This window comes from Sminthopsis crassicaudata, chromosome 5 (genome assembly GCF_048593235.1).
Source record: "Sminthopsis crassicaudata isolate SCR6 chromosome 5, ASM4859323v1, whole genome shotgun sequence".
NCBI classification, from domain to species: domain Eukaryota; kingdom Metazoa; phylum Chordata; class Mammalia; order Dasyuromorphia; family Dasyuridae; genus Sminthopsis; species Sminthopsis crassicaudata.
The window spans coordinates 234,803,407-234,821,510 of NC_133621.1; the positions used below are offsets into that span (position 1 = coordinate 234,803,407).

At 33.9% G+C, this 18,104-nt stretch overlaps 1 protein-coding gene across 3 annotated transcripts in view; it reads right to left on the reverse strand.

The window, feature by feature from the left end:
* Positions 1 to 18,104, reverse strand: part of TRHDE (thyrotropin releasing hormone degrading enzyme) — a 563,478-nt gene that overhangs the window by 49,285 nt on the left and 496,089 nt on the right. For all 3 annotated transcript variants that reach the window (XM_074270526.1, XM_074270525.1, XM_074270528.1), the window contains exons 14-15: positions 17,700 to 17,797; positions 17,124 to 17,231 (exon numbers count right to left, since the gene is read on the reverse strand). In XM_074270526.1, the coding sequence (XP_074126627.1) occupies positions 17,124 to 17,231; positions 17,700 to 17,797 (206 nt within the window). The remainder of the gene's footprint in view (positions 1 to 17,123; positions 17,232 to 17,699; positions 17,798 to 18,104) is intronic.

Here is an 18,104-nt window from a genome sequence, read left to right on the forward strand (position 1 = left end):
GAAAAAAGCTCCATTAGAGCACAATTGTATCAATGCAGTAGATTTACAGACACAAATTAGGGAGGATTTACAGGTAGAACGTCTACATAGGAATTCAGTGGTTTATAGATGGTTCTTCATGGGTGGTAAAAGACAAAAGGTAGAATGGGTATGCAATCATTGATGGGAATGGATTGTCTGTTGTCCAGTCAGGATCCCTACCCAACAATTGGTCAGCTCAGACCTGTGAATTATTTGCTCTTAATCAGGCCCTAAAGACATTAGGAGTAAAGAGCGGAATCATTTATAATGATTCTAAATATGCCTGGGGAGTAGTGCATATATTTGGGAAAGAAAAATTTGGGAAGAACGAGGCATGGTCAACAGTAAAGGTAAGGGATTGGCATGTGAGGCCTTGATAGCTGAGGTATTGACTAATATTATGCTACCCAAATTTATTGTTGTTGTCCATGTGAAAGGCCATCAACTCGGGAATTCCTTTGAAGCAAAGGAAATTGCTTTGCATATGAGGAAACAAAGTGAGCAGGGGAGAGAGATCCCACTAAACCTAAGGAAATGATGGTGCTTAATATCTGCTGTACCCCAGCATATACCTCCGCCATCCTATTACTGAGATGAGAAGCAGAAACATCCGGTTTTCGGAGCCCAGGAGGACACAAAGGGCTACTGGTTCTTGCCCGATGGCAGAGAAGTAGTGACTGTAATGTTCTTCTCTAAAACATAATGTTCTCGGGAGCAGGTTTCTTAGGGGGCTTCTGGAGGCAGCCTTCATTTCAGTTCAGTATAATCACAAGTGCAGGCAGGGATTAAGGTCCAAATCCTTTATTGTTTCCGTCAAAATCTTATCTCCTTCACTTGAGATTTGGCTAGTTTCTGGAGGCCTTCCAGATCTAGCTTCTAGTCCTTTGCCTCTGCCAGCTTCTGGCTCTAGCTCCTTATGAATGTCTCCAAATCTAAAGGTTTGTACTTCAGCTTCCAGCCAGCACAAAGGTAGAAAATGGAATGAATCTGTCTCCACCTCCGAGTGTGGGCTTGTGTGTCTGGCCCTGAGAGCTTCTTGCTTATATACTGTACACTGAGTACACACCAATCATTATATCACTAGGAAACCATTATTTGTTATAGGATTAAATCAATGCTAAACTAGATTTAACTATTGTCTCCTCAATTCAACTCAGTACCTTGTTTCAAGTTCTGGCCCATAGCATCTCCTTGTAGGATCAGATCAATCATACTGAACCATGCTAAATTAGATAATTTTTGTCTCTATCAATTCCACTGTCTTAGTACATTGTAAGAATCCTAACAACTGACCAAGACAGATAGGATACATGTGCTCCAAGACTTAAATCAGAGCAGTCATTGGGATGTCCAGAACCTGTGTGATGCAATACTTACAAAATTCATAACCCTATATTATAAACACTGGGAAATAGTATACTATCTACACTAATAGCCTTGTCTGTTGAAGGACAAATAAGGCAGCCCTATAACAAGCCCCATCAGGTATCAGACCTTTTCAAAGTATACAGGTGGACTTCACCCAATTGCCCCCCTGTGGGGCATGTTAAATATCTGCTGGTCATAGTGGACCATTTGACATCCTCGGTAGGCCTATCCCCTTCAACAAGCCACAGCTTCAGCTGTGGTCAAAATCATCCTTGAATAAATTATTCCAAGGTATGGGGTAGTGGATCCTACTGATTTAGAGTAGGATACCCATTTCACAGTTAAGATAATCCTTGGCTAAGTGTTAGAAACACTTTGGGATTTCCATACTCCATGGCAGACAATGCAAAGACATAAAGGGACATAATTGGGTTAGAAGTGGGAGCTGGAAGATATGCAATGCCAACAAGAAGAAAAATAGCTTCTGTATCTAATTGAAAGGGCCTAAAAGCCAAGCTTTCCTTTACCTGAAATTTATTTAGGCCATGGGCCCAGACGAGACCCCCATGTCACTCAATATGAAGGGCTAAGGATGGAAGGTTTGGAAACTAATAACTAATAACTAATAATAGCTGAAAAGGTTGGGACAAAAAAAATAACATGAGAAAGCAGATATTACCTACTAGAAATATAATAGAAAGGTTAAAGGAGCAAATGTCTAAGAAGCAGATGAACTATGAAACTTATAATGACAAAAATAAAAAGAAGGAATAAAAATAACTAGAAGTTAATGTATAATTATTGAAAACCCTCTAAGGACACATGCATAACTATATGGACAACAAGCACAGTGTATATGAATAAAAATGAGGGAGAGGAAATCCCTGATAAAAATTATTCCCAAGACTCCCCAGAGATCTTGGAATGATAACTACAAATTCAGAATTAATCTAAAGAGAAATAATACTTAAAAGAATATATTAAAAATGAAATCAGGACAGAAATGGAAGCTTTCTGTCTGGGATCAAAGAAGACAAATATGGCAAAAAAACTAGAAAATACAAAGTGAATACATCGGAAAAAGCAGAAAATCTAAAACAAAAGAAAATGGAATAGAAAAATTAAGTCAGAAAAACTGAGGCACAGGTGAAATAAAACTCAATAATTTTGAAAGCATACAAATTTTGTACAGGCCTAAATGACTAAAATTATATGCAAATAGTACAGAAATATATTGAGAATAACAGATATATAAGAAGAACATAATAAGTCTAAAAACTCCTCTATCCTGTTGTAGAAAGAGGCTAAGAATCTTAGAATAACTGCTTGATCAACAAAAATATTGCCAGAGAAAAACTCCAATTTTTAGTGATATTATGCCCCAATAAATCACTAAACTGTGTATACTTTTCGACTTATCTAAATCACTACTAGGTCTATACTGAAAAGAGATAAATTAAAAGCAATTGAACTCATATTTAGAAATAATTATCTTTAGTAGCATTTTTTATATTAGATTAAAATTGGAAACCAAAGAAGTGGCTATCTGTTGGAAAATAGTGAACACTGTGATATATGTGATGGGGGTTGAGGTCCCTTTAAGAACCTCCCCCATGGCTGAACTTTGATTTACAAATCCTGGTCAGTGGGCTTTCCCCATCACCCACAGTATCTGAGCTAACTTGGGCTTTCCCAACCTCCATGGCTGACTTTTTTTAAAATTAATTTTATAATTATAACATTTTTTGACAGTACATATGCATAGGTAATTTTTTACAACATTGTCCCTTGTACTCCCTTCTGTTCCAAATTTTTCTTCTACTTCCCTCCACCCACTCGCCTAGATGGAAGGCATTCCCATACATATTAAATATGTTATAGTATATCCTAGGTACAATATATATGTGCAGAACTGAATTTTGTTTTTGTTGTTGCAAAGGAAGAATTGGATTCGGAAGGTAAAAATAATCTGGAGAGAAAAACAAAAAATTCTAACATTTTACACTCATTTCCCAGTGTTCCTTTTCTGGGTGTAGCTGATTCTGTCCATCATTGGTCAACTGGAATTGGATTAGCTCTTCTCTATGTTGAAGATATCCACTTCCATTAAGAATACATCCTCATACATTATCATTGTTGAAATACATAATGATCTCCTAATTTTGCTCGTTTCACTCAGCATCAGTTGATGTAAGTCTCCAAGCCTCTGTATTCATCCTATTGGTCATTTCTTACAGTACAATAATATTCCATAACATTCATATACCATAATTTACCCAACCATTCTCCAATTGATGGACATCCGTTTATTTTCCAGTTTCTAGCAACTACAAAAAGGGCTGCCACAAATATTTTGGCACATACAGGTCCCTTTCCCTTCTTTAGTATTTCCTTGGGATATAAGCCAAGTAGTAGCACTGCTGGATCAAAGGGTATGCACAGTTTGAAAACTTTTTGAGCATAGCTCCAAATTGCTCTCCAGAATGGTTGGATTCTTTCACAACTCCACCAACAATGCATCAGTGTCCCAGTTTTTCCACATCCCTTCCAACATTCATCATTATTTGTTCCTGTCATCTTAGCCAATCTGACAGGTGTGTAGTGGTATCTCAGAGTTGTCTTAATTTGCATTTCTCTGATCAATAGTGATTTGGAACACTCTTTCATATGAGTGGAAATAGTTTCAATTCCATCATCTGAAAATTGTCTGTTCATATCCTTTGACCATTTATCAATTAGAGAATGGCTTGATTTCTTATAAATTAGAGTCAATTCTCTGTATGTTTTGGAGATGAGGCCTTTATCAGAACCTTTAACTGTAAAAATGTTTTCCCAATTTGTTACTTCCCTTCCAATCTTGTTTACATTAGTTTTGTTTGTACAATAGCTTTTTAATTTGATGGAATCAAATTTTTCTATTTTGTGATCAATAATGATCTCTAGTTCTCCTTTGGTCACAAATTGCTTCCTCTTCCACAAGTCTGAGAGGTAAACTATCCTCTGTTCCTCTAATCTATTTATGATCTTATTCTTGATGCCTAAATCATGGACCCATTTTGATCTTATCTTAGTATATGATATTAAATGTGGGTCCATGCCTAGTTTCTGCCATACCAATTTCCAGTTTTCCCAGCAGTTTTTGTCAAATAATGAATTCTTATCCCAAAAGTTGAAATCTTTGAGTTTGTCAAACACTAGATTGCTATTTTTATTCACTATCTTGCCCTGTGAACCTAACCTATTCCACTGATCAACTAGTCTATTTCTTAGCCAATACCAAATGGTTTTGGTGACTGCTGCTTTATAACATAGTTCCTGATCAGGTACAGCTAGGCCACCTTCATTTGATGTTTTTTTCATTACTTCCCTTGAAATTCTCGACTTTTTGTTCTTCCATATGAATTTTGTTGTTATTTTTTCTAGGTCATTAAAAGTTTCTTGGGAGTCTAATTGGTATAGCACTAAAGAAATAGATTAGTTTAGGGAGTATTGTCATTTTGATTGTATTCGCTCTGCCTATCCAAGAGCACTTATGTCTTCCCTATTATTTAAATCTGACTTTATTTTTCTGGCAAGTGTTTTGTAATTTTGCTTTTATAATTCCTGACTTTCCTTTGGTAGATATATTGCCAAATATTATATACTATCAACCGTTATTTTGAATGGAATTTCTCTTTGTATCTCTTGCTGTTGGATTGTATTGGTAGTGTATAGAAATGCTGAGGATTTATGTGGATTTATTTTGAATCCTGCAACTTTGCTAAAGTTATGAATTATTTCTAATAGCTTTTTAGCAGACTCTTTGGGGTTCTCTAAGCATACCATCATGTCATCTGCAAAGAGTGATAGTTTAGTTTCCTCATTACCTACTCTAATTCCTTTAATCTCTTTCTCTACTCTTATTGCCAAGGCTAGCGTTTCTAGTACAATCTTGAATAATAATGGTAATAGTGGGCAACCTTGTTTCACTCCTGATCTTACTGGGAAAGGTTCCAGTTTATCGCCAATACATATGATGTTTATTGATGGTTTAAAATATATGCTCCTTATTATTTTAAGGAATAGTCCATTTATTCCTATACTCTCAAATGTTTTTAATAGGAGTGGATGTTGGATTTTATCAAATGCTTTTTCTGCATCTATTGAGATGATCATATGGTTTTTGTTAATTTGGTTATCGATATAGTCGATTATACTAATAGTTTTCCTAATATTGAACCAGCCCTGCATTCCTGGTATAAATCCCACTTGGTCATAGTGTATTATCCTGGGGATGATTTTCTGTAGTCTTTTTGCTAACATTTTATTTCAGATTTTAGCATCAATATTCATTAGGGAGATTGGTCTATAATTTTCTTTCTCTGTTTTCAGCCTACCTGGCTTAGGTATCAGTACCATGTCTGTGTTATAAAAGGAATTTGGTAGGACTCCTTCAATCCCTATTTTTTCAAATAGTTTATATAGCATTGGAGTTAGTTGTTCTTTAAATGTTTGGTAGAATTCACATGTAAATCCATCTGGTCCTGGAGATTTTTTCTTAGGGAGTTGGTTAATAGCTTGTTCTATATCTTTTTCTGAAATGGGACTATTTAGATTGTTTACTTCTTCCTCTGTTATTCTGGGCAAGCTATATTTTTGAAGGTATTCTTCCATTTCATTTAAGTTATCAAATTTATTGTCATAAAGTTGACCAAAGTAGCTCCTAACTATTGTTCTAATTTCCTCTTCATTAGTGGTGAATTCTCCCTTTTCATTTTTAAAACCAACAATTTGCTTTTCCTCTTTCCTTTTTTAAATCAGATTTACTAAGCATTTGTATGTTTTGTTGATTTTTTCATAGAACCAACTCTTAGTTTTATTAATTAATTCAATAGATTTTTAACTTTCAATTTTATTAATCTCACCTTTTATTTTTAGAATTTCAAGTTTCATGTTTGTCTGGGGGTTTTTAATTTGTTCCTTTTCTAGCATTTTTAGTTATAAGCCCAATTGATTGACCTCTTTCTCTATTTTATGCAAGTAGGCCCCTAGAGATATAAAATTTTCCCTTATTACTGCTTTGGCTGTATCCACACATTTTAGTATGATGTCTTATTATTGTCATTTTCTTGAGTGAAGTTATTAATTATGTCTATGATTTGCTGTTTTACCCAATCATTCTTAATATAAGATTATTTAGTTTCCAATTTTTTTTGGTCTTTTGGCTTTTTATTAAATGTAATTTGCATTGCATTATGGTCTGATAAGGATGCATTTATTATTTCTGCCTTACTGCATTTGATTTTGAGGTTTTTATGCCCTAGTATATGATCAATTTTTGTATAGGTTCCATGAACTGCTGAAAAGAAAGTATACTCCTTTCTGTCTCCATTTAGCTTTCGCCAAAGATCTATCATATCAAACTTTTCTAGTATTCTATTTACCTTTTTGACTTCTTTCTTATTTATTTTGTGGTTTGATTTATCTAATTCTGAGAGTGCAAGGTTGAGATCTCCCACTATTATAGTTTTGCTGTCCATTTCTTCTTGCAGCTCTCTTAATTTCTCTTTTAAGAATTTAGATGCTGCACCACTTGGTGCATATATGTTTAATATTGATACTGCTTCATTATCTATCCTACCCTTTAGCAGGATATAATGCCCTTCCTTATCTCTTTTAATTAGATCAATTTTTGTTTTTGCTTGATCTGAGATGAGGATGGCTACCCCTGCTTTTTTGGCTTCACCAAGCACAGTAGATTGTGCTCCATTCTTTTACTTTTTTTTTTTTTTTTTAATATATCACCCTGTTTCAGGTGTGTTTCCTGTAAACAACATATAGTAGGATTCTGGCTTTGAATCCAGTCTGCTAATTGCTTCCTCTTTATGAGGGAGTTTACCCCATTCACATTTATGGTTAGAATGACTAATTCTACATTTCTTGCCATCCTGTTAACCCCTGCTTCTGGCTTTTCTCCTTTCCTTTCTTCTTACCCCCCTACCCAGTATTAAATTTGTGAACACCACAAATGTGGTTTCTTTCTCTCAGATATAATAGGTTACCTTTTCCTCTTCATGAGATGTAGTACCACCACTTTACCCTTTTTTATGATATAATTGCCTTTCCACCTCTAGTTTGTAGGACAAATTATACATGTGTTCTTTACATATCATTATGGCAGAAATATAGTTCTAAAGATTTCTTTTTACCTTTTTAGAAATCTCTTGAGTTCTGTATTTGAAGATCAAACATTTTGTGTAGATCTGGTTTTTTCATCAAGAATAGATGGAATTCATTTATTTCGTTAAATGTCCACCTTCTTCCCTGGAAAAAGGATGCTCATTTTTGCTGGGTAAGTTATTCTTAGGTGCATACCAGGTTCCTTAGCCTTTCGGAATATCATATTCCGGGCCCTTTGTTCTTTTAATGTGGACGCTGCTAGATCTTGGGTTATCCTTATTGTGGCTCCTCCATGTCTGAATTGCTTTTTTTCTAGCAGCTTCCAATATTTTTTTCCTTCATCTGATAGATGTTCTTGAACTTGGCCACTATATTTCTTTTCTTTTCTTTTCTTTTTTTCTTTTTTTCTTTTTCTTTTTTTTTCTTTTCTTTTTTTTTTTTTTTTTTGAAGCTGGGGTTAAATGACTTGCCCAGAGTCACACAGCTAGGAAGTGTTAAGTGTCTGAGATCAGATTTGAACTTGGGTCCTCCTGAATTCAAGGCTTGTGCTCCATCCACTGCACCACCTAGCTCCCCCCTGGCCACTATATTTCTTGGCGTTTTGGTTTTAGGGTCCCTTTCAGTAGGTGATCCATGAATTTTTTAAATGTTTATTTTACCCTCTGTTTCCAAAACGTCTCCTTGATAATTTCCTGGAAAATAGTGTCCAGGCTCTTTTTTTCCTCACATTTTTCAGGGAGTCTGATTATTCTCAAATTGTCTCTCCTGGAACTGTTTTCCAGGTCTCTTGTCTTTCCAATAATATACTTTACATTCTTTTTAATTCTTTCATTTTTCTGGTTTTGCTTGACTACTTCTTGGTTTCTCCTTGAGTCATTCATTTCTACTTCTTCCATTCTAATTTTCAATGATGTATTTTCTTCACTCACTTTTTTTATATCTTTTTGTAATTGTCCAATTGAGTTTTTTTCTTCTATGGAATTTTTTTTTCCATTTCATCCATTTTATTTTTTAGAGAGCTGTTTTCTTTTTCCAGCTCACTAATCCTGTTTTCCTTGGAATTGTTTACCTTTTATAATTCATTAATTTTGTTTTTCAATGATTTGATTTCTTTATCTACTCTTTCTTTAAATGCGTAGGATGACTTCTCCAGACTCTCTTGCCAAGCTTCCCTTTCCTTTTCCCATTTCTCTTCTAGCTCTCTTGTGAGAGCCTTTTTGATTTCCTCTATGAGAGCTTTGTGTATTGAGGAACAGATCATATCCCCCTTAGGGGATTCCTCTGGGGACAGTCTGTTTTTAGTCTCCTCAGTGTCTGAAGTCTGCTCTGTCTCCATACAAAAGCTGTCAATGGTTAAAGCCCTCTTAAATTTTTTGTTCATTTTGTCAGAGCAGGAATCAAAGAAAACAAATTGACAAGAAAACAACTGATCTGTTTTTGGTGGGGGATGGGGCTGGATGGTGTAACCAGGCTTCCTCTACAGACTGAGGGAGACAGCAGTGAGGTACTAAGAGGTCAGTATGGCTGTGCTGCATCTGAGCTCTGAGGCTCTAAGAAAGTGCTGAGTGGGGGTGAGGGTGGCCAGGTCCCGAGAGATGCTAGTTTTCTGGGTTTTTATTCTTCACCTCCAGTGTTTACACCTTTTCTGCTGCTCCTGGCTTGCTGCCAGAAATAGAAGAGATCGTACCCTTCCCCCTTCTGGTCTGAGCTGTATGAGCTGCCTGTCTTGCTCTTGCTGCCTGCCCTCAGTCTGAGCCCAGTTTGTTCGTCCCTTCCCCCAAGCAAACACAGACCTTTTCTGGAGAATTTCAAGGATGTCTTCTGTTGGTGATTATTTGTGGGTTTCTTTTCAAGCATTAATTCCGAGGGTTGTCATAAAGTAATTCCTGAGAGAAAACGCACAGCTTAAGCAGCTGTCTGCCTCCACACCCCATGGCTGACCTTTGATTTACAAATCCTGGTCACTGGCCTGTCCCAGCCCCCACCAGATCTGAGCCAACTTGGGACACCACCCACAAGTCCCTTTAGGTATAAAAGAGCCAAACTGGAGCTCTCCCTTTGGAGTAACCCTTCCTCCCAAACATGGTATCCTTCTGGCCATGTAAGGTTCCTGTCTACCCAGTTGACCACCTCTGGCCCTGGAGTCTTTCTATCTTTAACTTTACTTCTAAAATAAACCCTTTTTATCAATCTAGGTTTTTGGGTCTGTAAATTCTTTTTACAGGGGACTCTCTGCTGTCACGTGACTATCTTTGCACCGACCTAAAAGGGGGGTTCCCCTTCCCTAACTCTCATCATTTGGATCATATAATATGCTGATAAGAAATGACAAAATAGATAATTTTGGAGGAAACTGAGAAAATAGCTATGAATTGTTACAGAGTGAAATGAGAATTGTTTGAACAATTTACACAATTATATCATCATCATAAGGAAAAAAATTTGAAAAGAAAGGAGAAAACATTTAAGTATCAGTCACATACTGGATATTGTGCCAAACATTTCAGAAATATTTATTATCTCATTTGATCTTCATAACAATTTTGTAAAGGAATCTGAGGGGAATAGGATTACAGAGCTAGTAAGTATCAGATCAACTTTGAATTCCTGTTTCCGGACTCCAGTTTCAGAACTCAATCTTTTATGACACCTAGTTGCCTCTAGAAAGATGTTAAAATCTTGATCATTGCAATACTGTACCTCTTTCCTGCTAGAGTGATGATAGACTTGAAATTCAGAATGGCACATGCATTTTTGGTAACAGTTATCATGTGAATTTGTTTTTCTAGACTAAGTAAATTTGTTAGGACTTTTTAAATTGCTCAATTAAAAATAAATAAGTAAATCATAGAAAAACTTCATTATTAAATTAAACTCAATAGACCCTAGTGGTTAATTTTCAGAGTTTCAACAATAAAGATTCTAAACATCCAGGAGAAAAACTTTCTGCTATGAAAGAACACCAATTCAGATAGCCCTGGATTACTCCACCATTTCTAAATAATTGAAGAAAAGGATGGAAAAGGAGATTCAAAATTCAAGGGAACTCAGAATACAATGCATAGTAACATTTTTTAAAATGTGGAATCTAAATATAAATAGAAATTGATGAATTTTCAACAAAAGAGAAACACTGAACCTGAGCCATTTTTAATTAAAAAAAAATAAATAATAATGATGGATAGAATATTCAATTTGCAATTCTCCAAATAGCAAAGTAAGTAAATACAACTATCAAGAAAATGATAAATAATTCATTATTTATATAGATTATTAAAAACTATTCTTTTAAAAAAACAGAAAAAGGTGAATTAAGGAGAGTAATAGTAGTAGTAGTAGTAGTAGTAGCATCAGCAGCTGAAGCATGTATATAGTGCTTTAACATTTGCAAAGTGCTTGATAAATATTACCTAATTTAATTTTCACACAAACCCCTAGACTTAGATGCTAAAACTAATTCCTTTTTACATAAGAAAAAACTGAAGCAAACAGATTAAATGACTAGCCTACAGTTTACACATCTAGTAACTGGATTAAAACTCAGGTCATCCTGATTCTAGGCCCAAAACTCAATTCACTGTGCCCCCTAACAGTAAAGAATCATAATTAAGGGGTAATAATTGAATAAATAAGAAAACTTTGAGGGGTTAATAATTTAAGGGGACTTAGAAAAATTGAAAAAAAAAACTAATTGAAACTCTATGGATTACATTTTCTGATCTTCTTTTGTTCTTGGTTTTTTGTTTTGTTTTATTGAGGCAATTGGGGTTAAGTGACTTGCCCAGGGTCACCCAGCTAGGAAAAGGTAAGTGTCTGAGGCCAGATTTGAACTCAGGTCCTTCTGACTTCAAGGGCTGATGTGCTATCCACTGTACCAACTGGCTGCCCTGTCTCCCATGTCTTGAATCCTCTCACTTCTTGCCTCTGTCTCTTAGTTTACTTCAATTCTCAGCTAAAATACCTTGTTAAGCAAGAAAACTTTATCAGATTTTTATTTTTTTCTCCATAAATATACTAGAGAATAATTCCTTTTTATAAACAGTTAGTTGGGGCAGCTAGATGACACTGTATAGAATATCAGTCCTGAAATCAGGAGGACCTGAGTTCAAATTTGACCTCAGACACTTAACACTTCCTGTTGTTCTCTGAGATACCTCAATTGACAATGATATTTTTCAAAAGTGATTTGGAATTTTTTGATTGATTCAATTTTATGATCTATAATTCTTGATTTTTTTTTCTTGCTATTTCTGGTTTCTTTTCTTGGTTCCATTAGATTATTCCTCATTATACCACACACATATATGTTTATTTTTTTCTCAGTCTAATATCACTGATGCCACTGATTTTCCACCCAATATATCAAATTATGCTGCATAATACTCCTATTTTCCAAAGGATTTGTGGTCCTGATTGTTTTTGGATTCTTTATTATTGAAAAAAATGATCAAATCTTGCACATCATATCTCTCAATACATAACATGAGGAAAATGCTATTTCTATTTCTTTACCTTGATTATCAGTAAGTGTTTTTTAGGTAAGCAATATAAATAACATCTGACTTACTACTCCAGAATCACTTAAGAAGATACCAAAAATTGATATGAACTGATTCAGAATTATTACAATTTGGGAAATGAAAAGATCATTGAAAGCAATCTGAACAACGAGTAATTGAAAAATTAAACAAACAAACCAAGAGTCATCCCCAAACACAGATAATAAAATATATTTCCTTATCTTTCAAAGAAGTAGGGAACCATAAACTTAGGTTATTGCATAGTTTATTAAACATGATTACTATAGAGTGTTTTTTGTTTTGTTTTGTTTTTTTTGCCTGAGTTGTTTTTTCAATCTAGGGGAGGGCATTTTTAGGATTTAATATAAAAACAGAAGAGATTAATAACATTATTTTTAAAAATACTTTTATTCTCTGAGAGGAAAAATAATGAAATTCAGCAAAAATTACTACTCCATTGTTTTATAGCTAACAGTCTAAGATATGTAGATTAAACTTTTGAACTCAGATTTTGATAATTCTTTGTTAGTGTGTAATATCTGTCCTAGCAGCAGAAGGTTGGACAATAAGATAATCAGGAGTGCTTATATGGTCCATTGAGTAGAAATCAATAAATAAATTATCTGTATTTAACATATTACTTGTTTTACTATAAAATAAAGTGGAATAATAGAAAGAGGACATGTTGAAAAATACTAATGATTTAAAAACCCATATCTTTCATATTTAAATTACCTATAGAAGATAATAGCTTAAATTTTTAAAGGAGCAAAAGTAGTAAATATATGAAAAAACAAAGCTACCAGAGGTGACTTAAATAATCTCTTAGAAAAGGCCATAATAGATTTTGTGTATAGCTGAGCTTGGTCTAACATGGGCTTCCCCTACAGAATCCATTCTGCCAATTTTTCTAAGCTCACATTGCTTGCAAAGCAGGTTCCTCCAAGAAACCCAGTGAAGTACATATTGAAATATTGTAACAGGGGACTGAGATGCTTACTGAGAGCCCAGTCCACATATGCACATGCAAAATGATCTAACTGAAATGACCCTCATTTGGACATGAATTATTTCCATGTATTATGCATATTTAATGAAGAAGATCTATTTTGATTAGCTAATTGATCCGGAACTGAGGAACTAAAGCAATGATGAGGCCCTACTTTTTACAAGGTTGATTTGAATGAGGAAGACATGTTGTAAGCCTCACAGTGGGGAGGTATCTTAGGACTTAATTTGTCTATCAAAAACAACTTGTGATATGTGACTACAGATATCTGTTGCTTGTCCAGCATAGCAGTGATAAACAGCAGTCAAGAAAAGGCAAAAGCAACTCACACATGGGGTATAGCCCCTTTATAAATGAACTTGCTGGGGGAAAACAGTTCATAAAAATTTCTATAAATTTGAGCCCACTCTAGATATATGTATAGAAGTGTTGTCCTAGTATAGAATGAAGGGGATTGCTTTGTAAGGTTTTTCTTTTTAGTACAGGCTAATTAGTAGGGGTATTGATGCTCTATAGAAGATATTAATAATACCTGGGAGTTTATATTGGGTACAATATATTGGAATGGAAACTTGAACTGATAGATAGCATTAGTAAGGTACTCTCATCTCTAGTTGTCTGAGGGGAAGGTATAAGCTTGCTCTTGATTTATCAGGGACAATATGAGTTGGGATGAGGAGTCTTTAGTGATTTTATGGGCTTCATTATCATACCCATTTTATAGATGAGGGCATGTAAATTCAAGAGAAGTGACTTTCCCTATACCCTGTGGCTAATAAGTATTAGAGCTTTGATTCAAACCCAGATCCTATTCTTTTCATATTAGCACGTTTTTTATTCTGATGCTAATAGTTACATATAGACAAATAATTTATTATACGATATATTAAGTACGAAAGATCATACTTTTTATTACTTTTTGTGCAATGCTTTTGTCCATTTAGTAGTCATTTGTTAACTACTTGTACTGTGCAACTGTTTTAAGACACTTGGGAAAATATGAAAATGAGATATATCTACTATCTTTGAGGAATTTATAACTCGAAGAAATATCATGCATGTTGTAAAGTTTCTTTGTGGTTTGGACACATCTCAAATTGTCTTCTTTCTTTCACTTTTCATGATGGCCTCCATGGACCCTAAGATAAAGGAGGAATATATTCTAATTCTATATCCTTTCAAGTAGAAGGTCTGATTCTCTGCCTAAGTATAATGTGTGGTTTAGTGATTCTTTACCAATGCTTACCAGTATTGGCAAGGAGAAAATTTTATAAAAGTATATATACATATATATATATATATATATATATATATATATATATATATATATATATATATATATATATATATATGTATATATATATATGTATGTATATATATATGTATATATATATGTATGTATATATATACACATATATATGTATACATATATACATATATATATGTATATATATGATACATGTTATACATTCAATATGCTATATACTCATATATATGTCATATGTGTGCATACATAAACATATACTATATATATGTTTATATCTATGTCATTCTTTGTTGCTTGGAATTATAAGGAGGAGGGACTATAAGAAGGGAGGATTTACAGTATTAGCTGAACAGCTAGTGATGAATTGATAATCTTTAAATTAGCACTCATCTATTAAGTCAATTAAGAAACATATCTTTGGTACAGATAATTTATAAGTTTAGTCTTCAAAAACATCTCTATTGAATAATTTTTATACTTTGCATGGATTAAGGTAAATGTAGGTTGAGTTATAAACTCAAAATAATTCTTCTAATGTCCTTTGAATGAACAATACAAGATGAAAGATTTATGCTCATTGGTAAGGAAGAAATTACCAACCAGAACTTCTTCAAAATTGAATGACTTCCTTGCAAAGTCATAGAGTATCTATTAATAGATATGTTCAAGCAGGTTCTAGAATACTACTTTGCACTGTTAATGGAAAATTCATATAGTCCATATTTGTTGAATTGGAGGTGTAAATACCAAGGAGAAACAAATAATCCCCAGTATCCCATTCACACCAAAGATTACATAATTTTGTAAAAGAATTTGTAAAGCTATATTGTCCTATTTAGTCAGTTTTGAATAACATTTAGAGACTGTTACTTTGAAGATTAAATGACTGTATATAGCAAGTTACATAAAATAGATTACAGATTTAGTTTTTTATTCTGATAGCTTGAAAACCATTCCTGAATACCTAAGAGGATGGCAAAGTCTTTCAAAATCTAGGAATGGGCTTAAGTTATGCCTCTGAACAAAGTGAGCACCACCTTAAAAGTTAGTTAAAAATTTGATAAAACGAGCCCCTACTCATGACCACAGATTAATGAAATGTTGTTTTGCAATGGGCAATCTTTCCTCAATCTTAACATAATAGAATTAATTTGAAATTTGAAAGAATTTGAAAGAAAAAAGAAAGGAAGGAAGGAAGGAAGGAAGGAAGGAAGGAAGGAAGGAAGGAAGGAAGGAAGGAAGGAAGGAAGGAAGGAAGGAAGGAAGGAAGGAAGGAAGGAAGGAAGGAAGGAAGGAAGGAAAGAAGGAAGGAAGGAAAGGAGAGAGGGAGAGAAGAAGCGAGGGAAGAAAGGAAGGAGGGAGGAAGGGAGGAAGAGAGGGAGGGAAAACTTTGTTTGTGATCTTATATAAGTAATTTAATCTCTCTGAGTCTGTTACTCTTCTGCAAGATGAGGCATTTGGACTAGATCTGTAGCAATTTATAAATTGTATGCAATTCCTGTTTTCCTTTGGGAAGTGTATCAGTTCACTTTAAGATGAATACCTTAATGGACAACTGTATTGAAATATTGAAAGCTTTTTCTTTAAAATAGGGCTTATCTTAATAACTTTTTTTCTAATTCTATAGCCTAAGCTATTTTGGTTGCCTGATATCACTAAAATAAGAAAAATGAAAAATCAATAGGGAAACTTTTAGATTATAGAAGCCAAAAGTATAGAAAAAGAAAAGCCAAAAAAGTTATACTTTATACATTTTAACTGTTCCCCATTTCCTTCAAGGTTTCTATCACATAGAAATCAAATCTAAGTTGTATTTGGTTAATATGTATTAGATCAAGCTCTACACAACTTTTCAAATTTTTACATTTATTTCCTTTTAAAACTATGAATTCCAGCAAAGCCATTTCATTTCCTACCATCATAGCTTTGCATAAATTTTTCCCAAGCCTTAAATTCCTAGCTCCCTTCCAAAAATCCACATGGTATCTCCATCTAAACAGGCCTTTCGTGATTATCTTCCTTGTTTGAGCTTCCCAATTACTTCTTATTTATTTTGTCTATATCACATATCCACTATCTCTAAACATGTTATTTCCCCCTGTAGACTATAAGATCCTTAAGGTAAACCCACTTCACTTATGTTTTTGTATCACCCATGCCTAGTGCAAAGCCCAGCAACTAGTATAGATCTAACAGATGCTTGCCAAATTATTGCCTGCATGTAGTGGGTACCTTTTTAAAAAGCCAATGTCTTTCTAAGACGTGTATATTTTGATTTCTACTCTGCAGAATCTCAGTTAGAAAGGACATCAGAATTTATCTAGAGTCACATAGGAAGGAAGGAACAAGCAAGCAGTATTAACTATGCACTAAGCATGAATAAGATATGTTTAAGAATATGCTTAAGAGGTGGTCATTACACTTCTGCTTATAGACTTCCAATCAGAGGAACCCACTGACCTCCTGTAGGAGTACATTCCACTTTTAGATAGCTGAAGTTTTTTGGAAGTTCATTTTTATGTAAGTCTAAATGTTTGCAACTTTGCAATTTCCTCTTCATCTTTTAAAAATACCCAATTATTTAGTACTCGCAACAATAATATCTAGCTGAAATCTAACTAAATTTTGGAACGAATTTTTGGTCTATTTTAACGATCTTGGAAAGATATAGATATCTAGATATCAATTTTTTTACATATATACATATCTATCTATAACTATATCTACCTATCTGCTCATCAGAGTCTGCAAGGGGGAAATATTAATCTTGTCCACTCACCGGTTCTTATTGCTGGAAATCCAGTCTGAAATGAATGTTGAAGCCTGCTGGTGACAATGTTTGTTACCAAAGCTGCATGCCAGCATTATTACTTCTCGCCGTAATTCTCTGGGTATTACCAAAGTAAAAGAAAAGAAACTAAAAAAATGGAAACACAATCCTATTCCTCTATATCACCATTCTTAGGAAGCCATTAAACATCCTCATTAACAACATATAAGAACACAATTAAATCTAAATTCTATAATTCTATAGGGTTAAATAAGAACCAATTAAGCAACAGTTAGACTATGTATCTATAAGTATTATAAGAAAAAAAAGCACAGGTTCAGATCCTAACATCACCATTAAAGACAAGGCTTAAACTATAGCATAGCAAGAGAATTATTTTTGTTCTCAAATGCAAGGTAAAAGAATTTGTGCTAACACAGCAACAATTCTCCCCAGAAAGGGAAATGAGAGATAAGAAATGAAAGTAAGACTGTCTCAAATTATGAAAGTCACAATAGTATTGGTACTATTTTTTAACTACAATTTTTTAGGTTAAAAATAGAAAAAAGAAAAAAAAAGTTATACTCATGTTGGTAAGATGCTTGAACAAGGGATCCATTAAAGTTAATTGTTGGCCATCCAAGTTTGATGTACATTGTTGCCACTTGTTTTAAAATATATTCCTAAATGGAAAGGGAGGGGAAATAATGTCAGTGTCAAGATTTTAATTTGTCCATTAAAATCAAGTGTCTAAAATTAAATGTCTCACATGGTAAAGTTGGTTATTTGAAAACACCTACTCATAGATATAATAATATCTTATGAATATTTAAATTCAAGAAATGCAACATTTATTAAGTATATATAGTATGCAAGACATTACTCCATTCTAATATAGAAAAAGTTGGGATAATGCTAAAAAATAAAGTAGTCTTGACTTCATAATGAACTTGTGAGAAATATGTTCTGTTGAACATTCTACAAATGTTC